The sequence below is a fragment of the Belonocnema kinseyi genome, chromosome 6 (assembly GCF_010883055.1).
Source record: "Belonocnema kinseyi isolate 2016_QV_RU_SX_M_011 chromosome 6, B_treatae_v1, whole genome shotgun sequence".
Lineage (NCBI taxonomy): Eukaryota > Metazoa > Arthropoda > Insecta > Hymenoptera > Cynipidae > Belonocnema > Belonocnema kinseyi.
In genome coordinates, this window is record NC_046662.1 from 107785079 (window position 1) to 107805303 (window position 20225).

Here is a 20225-nt window from a genome sequence, read left to right on the forward strand (position 1 = left end):
CAGGCGTCATTTTAAGGATCAAGCTCGACGAAAATGGTTCACATTAGTGAATACTAATGCCATCTCTTAGAATTTTCAGGTACTTATCAGACTGCCTAGTAGACACCAGGCTGAATGCACTTAAAAATGGACGATGAGAAGCTGCAGTTGGTGAAGGACCTGCACAAGCCAGCTAGACGAAATTACCAACGTCGACATCTCGATATTCGTGGCATTGATGAGACCTGGCAAGCTGATCTTGTTGAAATGCAACCATACGAGAGAGTGAACAAAGGATACAAGTACATCTTAAGTGTAATTGACATATTTTTAAAATTTGGTTGGGCTGTCCCCGTCAAATCCAAGAAGGGTGAAGATGTAGCCGCAGCCATGGAATCTGTACTTGATGAGGGACGCATACCGAAAATTTTTCTTGTTGATAGAGGAACAGAATTTTACAATTCGCAATTTGAAAATCTTATGAAGCAATATAAGATAAATTTGTACTTGACATTTAGCAATTTAAAAGCATCCATTTACGAGCGATTTAATCGTACTTTAAAGAATAAAATGTGGATGCAATTTAGCTTACAGGGGTATTACAAGTGGATAGCTTTTAGAAAGATTTGGTTTCATCTTACACCGATACTAGGCATCTTACTATTAGAATGAAACCAAAAGATGTTATTAAAGAAAATGAGAAAAAATGGTTGTTTAATGTATACAAAATTACAGTGTAAAACATGCAGTTGAAAAAACGAAATTTAAAGTTGGAGATAAAGTGCGTATAAGTAAATTTAAGCATGTTTTTAAGAAAGGCTACACAGCTAATTGGACAACTGAAATATTTAAAGTAAACCATGTCAAGAATACTGAACCAGTGACGTATATGCTTAAAGATTATCAAGGTAAAGCTATTGCAGGTAGTTTTTATGAACAAGAACTAGGTAAAGTTAGAATCCAGACATTTATCTGGTTGAAAAAGGACTGAAAAAGCGAGGAAATAAGCTATTTGTAAATTGGTTAGGTTTCGATGACTCACACAATAGTTGGATAGATAAGTCTAGCTAAGTATCTTTTGTATTAATTTCAAGTTTTTTTCTGAATAAACTTGATTATTTTTGTCCAATATAAGATTTTACGCTTTTCACAGATGGCGATTTCACTTTACGCCATACACTTTCAGTGATGTTCTCAATAATTACATCTTTTGTATGTTGAAACGGCATAACTTTCAGATCTAGAAGATACCGATCGATCGATACAAGGGCTGCCTTCCTCCAAAGCCACTATATAATTTACAAAAGATATAGTCATGTGTACGAGGTGTGTGCAAAGAATAAGGTGACTTCATGGTTTTCTCAAAAAATATTCATTTATTCCTCAATATTTATGTTGCCCCCTTCAAAGTGATCCCCCTCAGATATAATACACTTGTGCCAACGCTTTTTCCAATCATCGAAGCACTTCTGATAATCATTTTGTGGTATAGCCTTGAGTTCTTTCAGCGATGCAGCTTTTATCTCCTCAATCGTTAAAAATCGATGTCCTTTCATGGGTCCCTTCAGCTTTGGGAAAAGAAAAAAGTTACTGGGGGCCAAATCCGGTGAATATGCAGGCTGAAGCATGACTGTGGTGCTGTTTTTGGTCGGATCTTTTGATCAAAATTAAGTAGTTTTGGAACAAATTTCGCTGACACACGTCTCATGCCCAAAACGTCCGAAAAGATAGCATGGCATGAGCCAACCGTTATGCCAACATCTTCAGCAACTTCTCTTATGGTAATTCGGCGATTTTTCAACACCATTTCTTCCACTGCTTGAACGTTTTCATCTGTTGCTGACGTGCTGGGACGTCCAGGGCGAGGTTCGTCTTCGACATCCTCTCGGCCATCTTGGAAGAGCTTGTACCACATATACACAATTTTCTTACTCATAGTAGACTCACCGTATGCAACTGTCAACATTTCAAGAGTTTTAGATCACTGGATTCCATTTTTCACACAAAATTTAATGCATACTCTTTGCTCCATTTTTTTCGAAAGAAGAAAATCGCCGAGCACACCAAACCCTTCTAACCATTTACGCCTCTGCACACAACAAAACAAAAAATTTAAAACTTTAATGTACGTAGCCCGCGAAAATTGAAAAGTCACCTTACTTTTTGAACACACCTCGTATATGGAAATTTCCAGAGTCGATGCATTGTCATGAGGTTGAAGTAACTTTTGAACAATTTCCACTCTTGACGATTCAGGGTTATACTTGCACGAGGATGACTGGCCTGGAGTTTCCCTGCTGAGGCGAGCTTTCCGTCTTTTTTAAATTACAATACCGGCAATAATTTGTTTTGTGAATGATGAATTCAGGTAGTATGTGATCGCATGTAACATTTGATTTCGTGGAGTATACGGCATGATGAATATCTCACTGAAGATTCTCACAGACTGAACGATAATTAAAAAACTGCACACACACTTATACATTTTTCTCCACAAACTCAATGGAGTTGAAGCGTCCACCCAAATACATCATTTCAAGATGCTGATCTTCACAGACTTTCTTTATTTACATAAACATCTTTTTATCCTCTTCAAACCGTTTTGCCATTCTTTGAGGTAGAAAAACGGTGAATTTGTTTTCTATGATTACAAGCGTTCTCGTACCATATTTTGTTTTAGCCTCCTTAATGTCCGTTATTTCGTTTTCCTTGGGAACTTCTAGGTCTTTCAGCTTCTTTGTTGGAAGAAAATATTCACTGAGAGCGGTTTTGTTTAATTGTAGCAAATCCATTTTTTTCTTCTCCTTCACTGCCTGTTATCTTCAAGATTCACACTTTTAAATTTCCTTGTTTGAGTTTGTATATCGGTTCGCAACTTGAATGACTTGCTTTAGCTCCTGAATTTTCTTTAGGAATACGTTGAAACGACTTTTTAGCTCTTGTTGCTTTTCTTCTTTACAATCTGGCATCTGACACCAAACTGAAGAAAGAGAAGAACCAACCTCCTCTTATAGACACCTAACCCCTCCCTCCACCAAATTTCTGGAGACTTTTGCGTAGTATTTCACCATATGATGCAATAATTAACATAAGAGTGAAAAAAATAATGCGTCTTGAAACGTTTATTCAATTTACTTCACAAAGCTAAGGTTTCCTGGAACTATGATGACGTCATCAGAATGGAATTTTGTTTAAGGACCGTCCACAAATTACGTAAGACGTTTTTCTTTTGTTTGAACAAAGACGAGCATAAAATTGCTGTGAAGTTGAGAGGGACACAACGATATAAACAAAAGAAAAACGTCTTACGTAATTTGTGGACGATCCCTTACCCCAGAAATTGTTTAACATTATATGAAATATGACGCTCCTGTCGGCAAATATCAAAGGAGAAAGTTTAATTAATTTAGTTCACATAGATAAGGATTCCAGGAATCGACGATGACGTCATCAGAATTGAATTTTGTTTATTGCAGAAATTGTTTAACATTATATGAAATATGACACCCCTGTGGGCAAATATCGAAGGATAACGTTTAATTAATTTAGTTCACATAGATAAGGATTCCAGGAATCGACAATGACGTCATCAGAATGGAATTTTGTTTACCGACATACGTGTTCGAACCTGCATGAAAAAGCAGATTATAATGCCTAATTTTCTCAGTAATACATGTAACATGATACTATTTTGAAAGAAAACAATTCTCAGAATTCTATGTAATTTGATTTTTTTTTCATTATTTCAAGATTCGTGAAACACGGCAACACTGTAGATAAGGATTCCTGGAACTATGGTGACGTCATCAGAATGGAATTTTGTTTACCCCAGAAATTGTTTAACATTATATGAAATATGACGCCCTTGTCGGCAAATATCAAAGCAGAACGTTTAATTAATTTAGTTCACATAGATAAGGATTCCAGGAATCGACGATGAGGTCATCAGAATGGAATTTTGTTTACCGAGAATTGTTATAATATCACGAGAGTGGTTGCAGATCTTGGAAATTTTCAATGACGCATTATTGCGATACACATTAAATACATAAATTATATTATTTTGGGGTGAAAAACTTCAATTCCGTGAATAGCAGGTATTAACTAGTCTCATATTGCGATATCGTATATCATAACATTTCCTATTCCATATTTTTGGGGCTAAAAATATCCATTCCCATGATTTTTAAGTATTGATTTCCAATATCGATAGTGTGGATCATTCAAAACTGTGATTCGTTAGTCAGAATAAGGAGCGAAACCAATCTTACAGTCTTCTGCACTCTAGCCGCAAGTTTGCTATTCGTACAAAAAAGTGCGCCAGAACCTGCGTTACCTATCTACACACATGTAAGTGTGATCGAATTCGATGTGAATATTGACCATTTGTCCGCCGTCAATAAGGCCGTCTAGAATTACACTGGCTTCACTGACTGATGACTTCAAAAATATACTTACATGTTTCCGTTGTTTCTTTTTAGAATGAAGGCGCAATTGCTTATCAACTTTTTGATTAGCTTTCACGGTTTCTCTCGTATGAAGTTTTATAACCTCACATTTATTCAAAATACCGAGAACTTAATCCAAATGTTTATTGATGATAAGTGAATCAGAATCTGAAATGTCAACGGTATTACACAAATTCAAAATACTTTGAATTTTTTTAGAAATTTTTTCATTAGAATTCCGGCACCCCCCCCCCCCCCCCCCCCCCCCCCCCCCCCCCCCCCCCCCAACTCTGGTTACTAAGCTCCATAAGCTTTTGTACTTTCTCATGCTTCGGCTAAAATTTTAATTTAAACTATAAAATGCCTTTGTTTTAACGATTTAAAAATGTGATTCAATAATAATACACTCGAGTCGCGGTACTGCGAACTCCCGCTATTAAGTACGTTTTTCCCCCGATAGTGAGAACGACGCTATAATCCCTTATCGCCCACTACTCATTTCTGCATTTGATGATATCTGCAAATGTACAATTTACTGTAAATTTAATTTTAATTCATAATCAAATACATTCGATACTCACGGTGGAAGATTTTATATTTGTGATGTCTTTCCATGTTTCTTTCGCTCCATTCATTGTAATAATTTTAATAATAACGATTCAAATCGTCACTACAAACTTTCAGAAGGTAAACAGTTGACATGTGTGCTCACCGATGCACGTATAATCTACACAGATTTGAACATAGTAAATAGTCGCAGGAGTGACGTCCCCTCATGTGTTCTCACTATTGAGGGCGAACATGCACTAAATGTTCGCAGTACCGCGACTCGATTGTAATAGTAAAAATACATTATGCTCAAAATTCCTATTTTAAAGATTTAGCCAACATCATTGGATCGTTCTCAACGATATTAATTAGAGAAATTGTATGCTATAATCATGTGCGCACATGGCAGAATTAAAAAAATAATATATAAAATGTATAATTATATTCATGATATAATATGGTCTCAGGCTTACCTTTACAAGAAAATTTTATTTCCTGCATTTCAACATACATAGAATGTGTCTCAAGTAAGTGATAGCGTAATATTTTATAATCACTGAAAAATGTCCACATGTATCATCAGGGCACAGTAATCTTGTAGTGTTCTGAGAGCTATTGGTGTACGAATGTTCATTCCCGTCTTGATGGTGATTTTTTGAATGACTTTGCAATGTGAACCTACTTGAAAACATGTTTCCACCCTACCGTTATAAATCTCAGAGTAATCTCAAGCGAAATAGCCTGGCCCATTTGAATGATTTAGTCTCTGAGATAGTCAGAGAGATTTGGGTCCTTTCCAAGGTCCTTTTAAGGGTGATGCGACGGTAATATAATGTTCTTTTTGTATTCGTCACGCACAGGTCGGACAGAGTTATTTACAGTAGTTGGCCGTCGCTAACTTGATTCTCCCTTTTTACATTTCTCTTCAAATTATTAACCCGTAGATTCCGTAGATTCCGAATTATTATGTTTTGGGCTGTGAACTATGAAATTAAAAAAAATGTACTTCTAAATTTTAATCCGAAATCTTAACAAAGGGCCCTTGAGTGTCGGCTACTATATTGATATGGCCTGTCTGCTTGTTATTTATGATCTAATTCTTATTTCAATTTTAGCTTTTCTGCTTGTCATTTATGATCGTATTTCTATTTCAATGTCGGAAAGGACATTTTAAAGCCTTCAAAATATTTAAACGAGCTACCTGGACCTTTAAATATATCTACCTGAGTGCCTGCGGAGAATTTCTCAGAGCTTCTCAGAGCCTTGTGAAACTTTAGCATATACTCTGAGATTTCTATCGGTAGGGCACACGTATCATACTTATGACACCGTTATTTACTTTTTCACGGTTCCAGATTATGAAATGCGTTTGCGTAGGCAGCCATGTGATTACTTGCACGAGACGCTCGTGGAAAAAATGATAACTTAAGACAGTTGGTGTGCCAAAGTTGATCTGAGGGTACTTTTTCACAGAGGTCGAATTTGATTAAACTGATGAATTAATTTGACACATAGAGTTCGTATCTAGGTTCTCAACCAATCAAATTTGCCATAAACCAACAAAGCAGCTAGAAATGAATTGTATGAAAAATATTAATTGCACGATTAATTCAAAACAAGGCTCCGTGAAAAGGTACCCTAAGCCTACTCCACTGCCGGGTGTGCAAATTGGTGAATGTGGGCTTGGACTTGTGTTCAATGCTGCACGGAGAAAAATATATCGCACAGTGATATCGCAAAACCTCTATATTGTAAGAAAGCGCATTACTATAACGTACAATCAGGTCCCGGAGCTTTGTACGATATTATAATGCACTAATATCACAGAAAAAAATGAAGTTAAATTTTGTTTCTGTCGTCTACTACGGCTTCCTTAGCAGCAATGAGAAAAAGGCAGAGTATGACAGTTCGAACTATAAATCAGGACACTAGATTTAAAGCAATCACAGAGAAAAGTACAAATTTGCTGCATGTAAGACCTGCAGCGGTTAATGATTCAACATATTTCGGCGAAAGTTTCACTGATGTTAGGAAAATAATTTTGAAATCGTCGACTGCATCGCGCTGAGGTGAGTAGATTTCGGTAAAACATATAGAATCAACAACAGAAAACACAAAAACATTTGTTCTTAGTTATATATATTTTCTCCAAAATAAATCACATAATTGTAGACGAATTGGAACTTATTTGATACCATTATCAAAAGCGCAACATGTAACTGACAGATGGGAATCCCCATTTCTCTCAAATTCAATGAAGTTAAACGACGCTGGATAGCGCTGACGTCGTAATTGTCGCTACTCCTCGAATAAAAATGGAGCGATTACAAGATGCAAGATTATCCAGGGCAGGTTAAAAATCGGAAATTATTTTCGATTCATGTAAAGTTTATCCGACAAGGTTAATTTTTGTTTCAGTGAATCTTTCACCTGGAATCGATGTAAACTTTATCTTTAATTTTTTCTGTGATCGCTTGCTGACTACTCGAACCCCCCCGAGATCGCAAAAGAAGGAATACAATGCGATAGCGTAATAAACTTAAATTCTTACGCTATAGATTGCACAATTATGCGGTATATAATGTAAAAACTTGCAATGTACGATATCACGACTGTCCGCTATTATAATGTGATAATTACGATATATAGCGCAGGAATTACGATATATATTGTAATTCATGCGATATTGTTTTTTCAGTGTGTGCTAGACCTGCAGCTTAATGAGGACTTGGGCATCGATAAAACCATATAGAAGGAAATTGTGAGTTCGATGAGTTGCAATTTCATTGAAAGGTTTAGGCGCATAAAGGGGCACGCAAGACAAAAGCTTACACACATGTGCGAATGCACGTCATTACGCATGCTCTCTTTTTCTTTTTGCTTCTCTCTTGTTCTTTTCTTTCTTCTCTTTTTCTCCGTTCTTTCCTCCTTTTCAATTCTTTTAATTCTTCCTTCTCTCAGCACGCTTACACGCACACGCGCGCGCATATAATTGATTAATAAGAAAAGAATCAAAGGAGGAAGGGATTGTCCGTTCAATCTTGTAATTTCTCGCGATCTTGCTACTTGGCATGTATAGAATTATTGTTCATACATGATATTAACTTTGCGATTGTGTAATTATTCACTTTCATTTTGTTAAACGTTTGCGATAGCAAAATTTATTTTTATTTTTTAAGCTTTGTAAATTTTTATTAAAACGTTTAATATCTATGCAAATCACAGCCAAGTTACTGTGACTTTTTAATTAATCAAATTATGAGAAAAAATATTATAGCATTTAAACATTTCCATGGAATTAAATATAAGTTGTTAATTTAACACTACAGAGAAGCGCAAATATTACTTCAGTTATACCTTAATTATGCGAAAAAATAAGATATTTTAGGATTGAAAAATATACGTAGCAGGAATTAATACACCGAAGTATTCTAACCATCAATTTATTATCTTTGTTTGATTAATGTATTAATTTTGACAAGCTGTTTGAACGCATCTGTTTTACTGGCGATTTAAGAAATTCAGTACAAAGGATCGCAGTACGACGAGAGGTTAGAAGCTCTTTGCAGCAGAAAAACCGTTGCTGCATCTAGCCTTATAATATTTTAAAATAAAATCATTGAGTTATATAGAGAAATTACCAATTAATAAAAAATAACAATATTTTCGATTAGTTTAGATCAGAAAATTAATACTGATTATTCTTTGATGTGCAATTGATATTTAAAAACTGTTAAATATATTAAATTCGAAACAAAATTATTTTTTAAAAATATGTTTTAAAACTGCTATATATCGCTGTATTACGTCAAATACGGCACTATATAGAACTTTTAGCACATTTTTTCTAAATATTTTTTTTTAATTCCCGTGTGGAAAAATGGAGGGGGCCCCCGTCAGGGTCCGCATGGATTGCCCTCATGCCTTGTGGAATCCATTAGGCCAATCCAGGCGTGGTCCCTGATGGAAATAACATGCTAATCCATAGGGGCCCAAAATGGGCTTCCTTCATGGATCCCTCATGGTAGCCTCCATGAAAGCCCTCTTGGTTTTTTTTTGCTTTGCCAGTGCTGGCACCTGTACTGACACAGTACTACCCCAATAGGAAATTCACCATGGGCGCAGTACAGCGTCAGTGCTAACTAGTACCATACTGCTATATTCTAACAATATGACAAAAAAGGTTTTTACAAAATAAATATTAATTGATTGCGAGTATTTTGACTGCAAATATTAATAGTCCTGTTAAGAGGAAATACATATATTACATTTTTAAACATTATATTACAAATAAATTTCTAACTCTACAAGGTATCGAACCTACATATCTATACCTAAATATATCGCCTAACAGTCGGGAGTGCTAACTACTGCGCTAAACCGACAAGTTGAAACTCGATGAAAAAGCCATCCTCATAAGCTACAGTTCAGAAAAGTTAAGGTAGCAAATTTTAAGCTCTCTTTTTCGATTACCATTTTTCTTCGCGTAATATTTCGTTTTTTCACTTTGTAGACTACTTTACAGCTTTTTACAATGACGGAAAATTTAATGTTTTATTCACATCTAACATTTTTCATAAAGATGAACTTTGAATGTTTTTCTTAAAAAAGCAGGAAAAAGTTGTTTTCGGGACAGATGTATTTATAGTGTTTTGAAATTTTAGAACGCATAAACCATATTTTTAAACGTATTTTTTGTGTCCATTTTGTAGGATATAAAATATTTACTCTTCCGGCTTAGAAATTTTAATCGTTGATCCGTGAGGGCAAACGAGCTAGGCCCCCTGTGGGGGCCCCTATGGAACATCCATATTGTGCGCTTTCGAATTTCAAAAAAGTGTAATCCAGTTTTTGACAGAAATGCATTGTTTGTAAATCTGAACTCATGAAACCTTCAAATTTGTGGTGTTGAAAAAATATACGTCCTTTGTACTTTGAAATTTTAATCGTTGATCCGTGAGGGCAACCGAGCTGGGCACTCGACGGGGGCCTTTGTAGATTTTACACGCGTGGAACCTCCAGGCATGCCCCCGCCGGGGGCCCTCATCCTAAGAGGTCTCAGCGGGGCTTTTTCCACACGGGTTTAATAAATTTAATTTTTTAAATTTTCAATTGCACGTCAAATAATGATCAGTATTAATTTTGTGAACTGGGCTATTTGGGTATATTCTTATTTTAAAATAATTATTAATTTCACAGTGATTCAATGCTTTTGTGGAACAGGACAATTGTAGCGCTATCTATCGGCGAACGAATGATTTTCATCCGTCAAGTGTAACTCGTAAGCGACAACTATTTTTCTTAGTAGTCGGATAAGGCTGCTACAAACAGTTTCCTGTTATACAGCTTTCAATTTCCATTTTTTGCGACCGATTTAAAAAATTAAATTGTGGTTGTGAAGTATGTTGTCTCCTTTTTACAGAATTTGTAGCGGATATTTTTTAGCATGGTCAAAGTGTCTATTTCTGACGATAATATCGACTTCTAGCTTTTCTCAAAACGTTTGTCAGCAAAGCAACTTAAGTTAAAGAGGTTCTATTTCTTTAAGACAACCTAAATCTAATACTTTCCCTTGTTTCTAACAAACTTGCATATTGCAATTATGGAAAAAAACACGAAATTACATTATGTGACGTGCGCCGAAGAAAGGGGGCATTCTAAAAAAATTCCATGAAACACCTCCCACTATTCACCCCTACATCTACGCGTTTCACCTATTGGATACGGCCACGGAAACGGCCTGGCGCCATCTGTTACCTAAAAGATGCAATTTCGTAGGGATGAATTCCACTTGTTTACATGCGATTGAAAATAAATAAATTTATACTGAAAATAAGAGTTTCATTGTCAGATAATGGGAGTGCCTTTAGGAAAGGTGATAAAATCTCGAGTTAGGGAAAAAAACTTTTGCTCGAGTTTATTAAACGGTTTGGTCGGAGTTGCGTTTTGAATTTCTTTTGCCAATGACACCTCTCCTATCGGATTACAAATATCACATAAAGTAGTTCAACACCCTTTTTTTTGAAAAAGAAATACTAAGAAATCTGGAAAAATTGTGTTAATGAAATAAGTAATATTATATTTATACGATTTATTATTTTTGTGAACGCAATGCTAGTTGTGAGATTTTGAGGTCAGAAAGTTTAATTATTCCATAATATTTATAGAGTATATTTTATTTGAATTTGAGTGTCATGAAGTATATTTTATGACAAAATATTGTTTCAACAAATTTAAGGTTGTTGAAAATAAGTCATAATTTATACTGTAACGATTGGTGAATAATTGAAAACAAAATGTATGTCACTTAACGATAACAGTAATATTTTTGAAAAAAAAAATAATTTTAGAAAAAAAGTATTTGAATAAATGAAATTTGTTTAAGCAAATAAACATTAATTAACCAATGGTGATATTTGTTATTTAATAAACACCTGTAACTTAACGTTGTATTAGGGAGAACTAACAGACGCTAGTCTGATAATGCTGCACTGAATTTGGTTTATTCCCTTTACTTTCACTTCTGCACACTTACCGCGTGAATTACTGCTAAACTTGTTCCTTTATTCAATGTTTCAGGATGAAAATCGATAGAATGACTTATAGCTTAAAATCATGTTATAATTAAAATAAAATCAATCCGCTTTTTGACATTCTACCGGCAATTTTTATAGTTATGTTCATAATCAACAACGAAACTAGAACGGGTTTAGCTGGAAGGAAAAGACAATTTTTCACTCAATCTTTTTGCAAGAAAGTTTCCTCTATTATTTAGTTTCGTTTTGAAAAATGTTACATACGTTTTCAGGGCAATCATCTATTTGTTTATTATATTTAAAAACAATGCACATGTGTAAACTTGTGTAAATGCCATATTTCTATCCATTGGGAATTTCAGGCTTTGGCCGCCGCGGGCACTGCCTGTCATATCCGGTTAATATCAAGGTCATGTCCGTACCCAATACCCTGTCCGTGAGCCGCGTCTACGAGCTATCTCTTTCCGTCAGAATGAAGTTGTAAGTGGAGAGAGCAGATTTCGTGAGTCTTCCCTCTTTCGCGTCTATCGGGTCGACTTCGACCGCTCGACCTGAAAAATCTCACTTTTCAGAGTAAGCCCCCTTTCTTCGGCGTGCCTCACATATGGTCATTCCTTTTTCGCGGCCCATTCAATATAAAGCAAACAGGGCTTTGTCGATAAAGATTTTTTTTAGTAAGCAGCACTGTCAACTACACAGCTCCATTTCTATTGTCGATTCAAGTGAACAGCTTTTTTTTTATTCCTAACAATGGAGAAAAGTGAGTTTCGAGCTGTGCAAGTTCTGTTTACTGTGCAAGTACTGTTTACAATTGGATGAATGAGTTTAAACGTGACCGTTCATACACAAAAGATAAAAATCGTTCGGGACGCCCAGTGGAAGTGACTACTCCCGAAATGATTAACTAAATACAAGATATGATTTTATGTGATCGACGGATTAAAGTGCGCGAAATAGTTGAGGCCACAGGCATATCGCAAGGTACAGTCGCTTCAATTTAGCATGAAAAATTGTCTGTGAAACAAATTTCGGCAAGATGGGTGCCGCGTTTTCTCGTAGAGGAGAATTAGCGCGTGTGTACGCCTGTGCTGTTTCGATGGCCAAAATTATGGAATTATAAATCGAATTGTTGCTACATCCGCCGTGTTTGCTAGATTTGGCCCCAAGTGACTTTCTCCTGTTTCCGAATTTGAAAAAATGGCTGGGCAGACGACCGAGGGGCTGTTCACTGTAGGAATCGGTGATTCTCCTCACTAAGAATCGATTCAGAATCAATGGCTCGTCAAAAGATTTTTCAGAAATATGTGGAAATCAGCTTGATTCGGTGGAATCTTAGAGATCGATTCTGAAAGTTTGAAACATGCGTTCATCAGTAAGATTCAGAAGAAACACCGGGAATCAGTCGGAATATCCAAGAATCACTTGGAATCGCTACGATTCCGTGCACACTCGAGTGAAGCAGCTTGAGTTAGCATGGGATCCACGCGTTAAAACACGTTAAGTGCGCAGTGTCGAACGCAGGCTACATATACGAGGAGCCTGTAACGTTGTATGGCTTCTCAGCTGATATGCTAGTGTAGCCTAGAACAAGGACTGGTTCAAGTTTCATCTGAAAAGGTACGTATAAACAATTTAACATATTAATGTAAGGGAGCTTCCATAAAATATGTCGCAGTTTGAGGTGGGAGGGGGTTAGCCGAATTGTGACAGTCTATGGCAGAAGCTATCACAGGTTATGTGACACAATGTGACAATGGGGGGGTGGGGATCGAAAATCCGCCATAAAATTGTACCAACCTTTATGACAGCTCCATAATCAGAAGAAACTTTGTTATTGGTGTGGAACTACTCTGCAAAATGTGTATTTCCTTATTTGAAAGTTGACCTCTTTTGGTTGAAAATTTAACTGCATTGTTGAAAAGAACTTTTTTTGTTCAAAAAAAACTTTTCAAAGAAAATTAACTCTTCAATGAAAACTCAACTGTTTCGTTGAAAATTCACCTTTTTTGTATGAATTCAAACGTCTTTTAATTAAAATTAAACTATTTTTTGATTCAAGTATCAATTGTTACATTTTTTTAAAATTTAATCTTTATTAGTTGAAAATTTAACCATCTTGCTAAAATTGAACAACTTTGTAAAAATCCCTTTTTTTCGTCTAAGATTAATCTCTGGTTCCAAGATGGTTTTTTTTTTGCTCAGAGAACTCATTTTTGAACTGAAAATTTAACTATTCCTTTTTTGGTTTAAAATATGCCTTTTTTGGATGAAAATTCAACTATTTTGTTGATTAATTCTCTTGTTGGTGTGAAATTAATCTTCTTGGTTGAAAAGACATCTTTTTGGTTTAAAAATTTAATTATTTTGAGAAAAATACATCAATTTTGCTGAAAAATCATTGTTTTTGTAGAAAATTTCATTTATTAGTTGAAGATTTATACATTTTGTTGAAAATTTGTTTTGTTGATACAAAAATAATCTTTTAAATTAAATATTTCATTATTTAGTTGATTATTAAATCATTTTATTCAAAATTCAACAAGTTTGTTGAAAATTGATCTTTTTTGCCTGAAAATTTAACAGTTTGGATTAAAATTCATGCAATTTGTTGAAAATTATTATTTCTTTCCTAGAAACCTAACCTTCTTGATTGAAAATTGTATTATTTGTTTGAAGTTTCAATTCTCTTGTTGGAAGTTCAACCTCGAGTTCAAAAATTTCGTTCATATGTTCTTTTTATTTATTGAAAAATCGTTTGTGCCTGAAAATACCTTTTTTTTAGTAGAAATTCAGTATGTCTTTTGTATGAGTGCAACTGTTTGGTTGATATATCAATTATTACATTTTTCCTGCTCCTTTTTTTGTTGAAAATTGATCTTTTTTAGTTGAAAACTCAACTATTTGATTGGACATTTATTTATTTTTAATTAAAGATGCAATTTTTTGCTTGAAAATTCGTCTTTTTAGAATCTCACCCAGAGAACGTTTTAGATTTGTGTAAAATTCGACCCCCCGCCTTTTCTCCAATGTTCAGGTTCCGAGACACCCTGAACCACAAAAACAGGTTTTTACGAATGTGTCTATCTGTCTATTTATCTGTGAACATGATTACTTATAAAAGAATTGTCAGATTGGATTGGCCTTTAGTATACTCTCTTAGGGTCCTAAGCCAAATGTCAAGTACGCTAGCCAGCCATTTTGGATGAAAATTGAAAAATTTAGAGAATTTTGCAAATTTTTTAGAGCATTTCTTTGAAAATTTAAGGATTGTATGATCATATATTTTTGGTACTTGCAAATTCAAATAATTTACTCTCATGATATTTTGCGATAAAATAAAAATTGAGACTTATAGCATTTTAAAAATCCAAAAAAAAAAAACGAATATTAACATTTGCAGTCAAATTAACTTTCTTGTAAAAAATTTTACTTTCTGTCTTGAAACTTCTACAATTTGGTAGAAATTTTTTTTTTCGTTAACTGGTTTAATTCCTAAGTGGCTAACTAGATGGGCTATTTGAGTTGGGATATAGGGAAATTTAAGGATATCTTTGGAAAACCATAAAGAAAAACCAGCTGGTCTTTTTTCGCTGTTTAAAAAAAAATCCTTCTGAAAAACCAGTTTGAAAATCAAACTGGTGAATTGTCACGGTAATCGAAGTGGTAAAACCAGCAGGACTTGTTCGACTAGGAGCTTGCTCATATTTTTTAAGAAAGATGACTATAAATTTCAAATTTTTATCAGATACCATGTTTTTCATTATGTCATTTATTTCTCTTGTTCATAGAAAACTTTCTATGGATTTTTTTATCTTGCAGAGCGGATTTGGCAACTTCATCATGTCCCATTTTGAGGAAGAAAAAAAAACAAAGATACCCGGTAAGAAGCCTTGCATGAAAATGTATTACAAAATTTGAATCCCTAAGAATGCCGTTTCTGTCCTTAGTTTTTTAATTCTCATTAGGGGGCGAAAATTATAAGATTTCAATCCCTTTTAAAGCCGATCAGAACTGTCAGACGTAACCTCGAACACATTAAAAACACAATTTTCGTTTGAAGCATTAGAACGTATTCTAAAAGCATGAAATTTGCCAAATCTAGTAGGATTGTGTGTAAGAATACATTTCTTTATCGTCAAATGTTCGCTTTGTTCAAATATCATCAATTGAAAAAATATAAAATCATGATAAAAAATTGAAAAAATATTTTTTATCAGAACCTTCTGTGTGGAAATCGATCCTGACATCGTAAAATAACCGACGCTATGTTTTAAAAAGCTTTTTGCCTGATTATTATTCGAAAAACAGTAAATAAATGTAGCAAAATTTGCTAAATTAAAAGGGATTAAAATTTGTCTAATTCTTGGTTGCGTTGTGGTATTCAGCAAAATATTGTCAGTGCTAGGTACAGAAAGGGATTCAATTTGAGAGCTAACTTCAACTGTCGTGAATATTCAAAACAGGAGGACAAAAACGGGATCCAGAAGTATTCAATAGTTCTCACGTTACCACTGAATGAATGAAATTTTTCAATACTTTTTAATGCACCTTTTACCGGGTAGACCTTCGAGTGAAAACGATGCTGAATTTTATCGTTCTCACTTCTGGAATAAATTACAAAATGCACGTGGGAGCTACGTTCCAACGCACATCAAGAACAGCCTTAAATTTAACTACTTGGACGCACCAGCAACGTTTGTTACGATCAATGACGAACTACTCGATGAACTTGAAAAATTTGTAAGAAACGACATGAAAGACTTTATTGAAGAAGAATATCCAATTATGAAAAATTACTATGCCTACTACCATCAGAAACCGGAAAAATTTAAATTTGTTGCTGGGGAGAAAGCTCTTATAAGATATCTCGTTGAATACGTGAAACAAGAAAATCAGCAACATTGGAGTTGTTCGAATCCGGTAGAGGACAACGTGGAAAACCAGAATAAGAGCCACACAGAAAAAATTGATTTGGTAACAGCAGAAGAAGTCCTTCACACTCTTGTTTCGGAAAAACTTCAAGTTTTATCAGAAAATTTGAAAACGGACGTAGCAGATTTGTTAAAAAAAGTATCAGCATCACAGTGACAACTAATGGAACGCAATATTTAGCTGAAATAACCTGTCCGGTGTGCCAAGCCGCAAAGCTTAAACAAGCGACAATTACACTGTCCAAATGCATAGGTGACAAAGTTCCGTGGAAATTATCGAATTTCGCGCGTTACTTGAAACGGCATTGTATCTCTGCTTCCAAACTAAAAAAAAAAAAATAATAATGCGAAAAGGAACTTTAGTTGAGACCAACGCAGCCTCGTACGCAGCCAATGCTCTGGCTTCTGCGAATGAAACGGTACAGTTGACTGAATCACAGAAAACTTCACGACATCAAGCTGACGATGAACATTACGGAACAACGCGAATGGATCAAATGGATGAGTCGAATACCACGACATCAAGTGCAAATATCCAAGAGCGAACACCCATGGATATTGAGCCAGAAACGTCTTTGGCAAAAGCTATCAACGTCCTTTCTACTTTGCAAGATTTGTCGGGAAAATAACGAGTCGGGGTTGCTCTCGTACTAGCGAACACGACACTACGAGTTCCGCTGAAGTGACAGTCCGATCTTTAGACATAAGAACACCACTTAAAGTTACCAATGACAACCTAGATTTACATTCAAGCACGTATGTACATGTATCAAATAAGGCTAAATCGACTTTTTTATCGCTGCTCGTTGAAAGTCATAATTCTAATATAGATTCTAAGAGACAAGCATTTAGATACGATGAAATTTTCAAACTCATAGCAGCTTACATATACATTGCGGGTGGTCGTATTATATATGAAACTCTAGCGGAGAACTTATTTCTACCATCCATAACCACGCTTCGACGAATTATATCGTCCCACTCGCAATCTCTATTCGAGGGTAGCATGCGTTGTAAAGACCTGAAACAATTTTTACAAACAAGAAATCTTCCTCTTATAGTTTGGTAGAGCGAGGATGCAACTAGATTAACTGGTTGAATTCAGTACGATCAAAATACAAATCACATTGTCGGTTTCGTATTGCCACTGAATAAGCAGGAAATGGCAATTCGATTTTCTTTCCCGGCAACGTCTGCTCGTGTAATTGAAAAATATTTTCAGACCGAAAAGGTAGCATCTTCTTTGTATATCATAATAGCTCAACCCCTACAAAATGATGCGCGCTAGTTTTGCCTCTGTTTATACGGCACCGTCAATATATTCACAGATGAACACGTGCTTAGTAGATGCGATTATACAGTCTGTGAATTAAAAAAGTATGACATAACAGTAGCTGGCATCTCATCCGACGGAGATCCCCGGCTGCTTAAAGCCATGAGCATAAAAATCCAAATCGGTATATTATGGCCCGATTTCGCAAAAGTAGGACAAGGTTTTTACCTTCATGAATTCCATGCTGATGCCTTACCCCTTTTTTAACTACGCAAGACACTGTTCACATCGGAGCTAAATTAAAAACAAGATTGTTGAAACCGTCGATCGTTTTGCCTATTGGGAACTTTATAATGTCATGTGGACATATTCAGTCTCTTATAAAAACTGTTTCTAAAGATAAACATCAGCTTACTCCAAGCGATCTTTCCTCGAAAGATAAAATGAATTTTAAGTCTGTACCAAAGATATTTGATCCAAAAATCGCAAGATTATTGTTTGAACATGTACCAGGAAGCGAACGAACCGCAGCTTACTTGAAAGTTATGTACTTCAGTATGCAATCATACCTTTCAGTAGCTCTCTCAATGACAGATGGTATATATTACCTTTGGTATGCTGTATTCTTCTCGAGATATTGGCGAGCATGTATAATGGAAAATAAATTATCGGTAACATCCAATTTTATAACAACAAACACATATTTATGTGTTGAGTTGAATGCTCAATCTCTTTTGATCGCAATTTTTCGTTGCATCAGGTCTTAATCTTGTTCAACGTTTCTACCTTGGCAATTCAGCAGCCAACAATGTGAGAGTTTTTTCAGAAATTTAAGGTCGATGACCTCTGCGTACTCTACCATAGTTAATTGCAGTCTTCTAGAAAGCCACATATCGTACAAAACGATTACAGTTTTTGGCCGATATATCTGTCATGGACTTTAGCTTAAAAGGGCAAACCATTTTTTTTCCTCGCACAAGACATTTGAAAACGTATGAATATCAAGATACAAATCTTTTATCTCCTACTCCGCTCTTGGATACAAATTGCTCGATTCCAAGCTTCGAACAAGTACAGCGAGTAATACTCATGGCTAAGAATGATGCATATCGGCACATTTGCTCTTTGGGTGTTGCAATCGCTAACGAAAGTGCAAACTTTATTCAAATCAGTAATTTGGACTTCACTACTGATTATTCTACTGAGCACGACGCAGGCGAACTCGCGGATGACAGTGAACTCGACAGTGAATTGCCTCTTATAGAAACAGATGATCTAACTATTACAACCGATTCCGATATTTGCAACGATTCTGTCGATATTGCAGATCAGAAAATTTTATTGAGTTTGAAAGGGACATTAGAATTACCCCACTTTAATTCTGAGAAGGATGAAAATGAAAAAAGTCCCTACACTGTTGTTATAATTAGTTTCAGATAATTGATCGACTATTATGTGTATCAAAATTACAGTTTTACTGAAAAATAGAAAGTCTTTAAAATAGAAGAATTCAAATTAACATTATAACGTTCAAAGTTTAAGCTTAGCTCTGTGAAATTTTAAGGATTTAAGGCTTTCTGTTTCAAATTGTTTATTCTAAATGAACAGTCAAAAGTATTAAGTTACTGCAAATTTTTATTTTCTTTGATTACAAAATTTTAGTTTGAATGTGTTAAAAAGGAAATATTTTAGACTGGAACAATATTTTCATATTATTTGAAATGTAATATGTGTTGAATATAGTTGATACGTTTTCAATCAGACGTTTATAATTTTTTACCTACTAAGTTAAATGGAAATAGTACATATTTATAACGTTAATACCTGTAAATTATACAATGTTAAAATATATTCAGAATTCAGTTCAATTTCAAAGTCTTGAATTATAGTTCCATTTTAAAAATTGTTAATTAGTTTTTATTTACAGAAGTACTTTGTCAACAAATATTTATTTCAAACGCTTTTCTTTCTGTATTGTGTAAATCTTACAAACTGCATTTTAGAATTTCCGTCCGCTTCACGGGGATATTCTCAAAGCGCGCTGTGCGCGCAGCTCACTGCATTCAGCGCGCCTGGGGCGCGCGACCGTTGGTTCTCGCGCTTTGCACTCGATAATATATTTATCTCGCGCTCCGCGCTCGATAATGTATTTGCCTCGCGCTCCGCGCTCGGTCTTTGCGTTACCCTCCACATTTGTGCACAGACCACAATGCGAAATTTTCTACATTGTATGTTAAAAACTATTATATCAAATATCTATTACCATTTTTTTTTGTGTACCTTCGTCTGGTCCTGCTTATTCAGATATTGCAAAATAATGTTCATATTTTATTCTTCCTGATCCTAATAGGACCCTGCTGTGGTTCTTTAATCCTTTTCCCGTTATATATACCTATCTCACGGTCGTGAGACGTGGTTGTGGCTGAAATATTACCGCGATTTCGCTGGAAGCGGGTGCAATTTTCCAGATTAGCACCCGTTCCCGGCGAAATCCTGCGGTTGTCCTCAT

At 35.2% G+C, this 20225-nt stretch overlaps 1 protein-coding gene across 5 annotated transcripts in view; it reads left to right on the forward strand.

Annotated features, from left to right (window-relative positions):
* LOC117174633 (colorectal mutant cancer protein) overlaps positions 1-20225 on the forward strand; it is a 323721-nt gene that overhangs the window by 285038 nt on the left and 18458 nt on the right. For 2 of the 5 annotated variants that reach the window (XM_033363907.1, XM_033363897.1), the window contains one exon: positions 7675-7737. The exons of the other annotated variants lie outside the window; for them this stretch is intronic. In XM_033363907.1, coding sequence (XP_033219798.1) covers positions 7675-7697 — 23 coding nt within the window. In that variant the 3' untranslated portion in view covers positions 7698-7737. The remainder of the gene's footprint in view (positions 1-7674; positions 7738-20225) is intronic. 5 annotated transcript variants of the gene reach the window in all.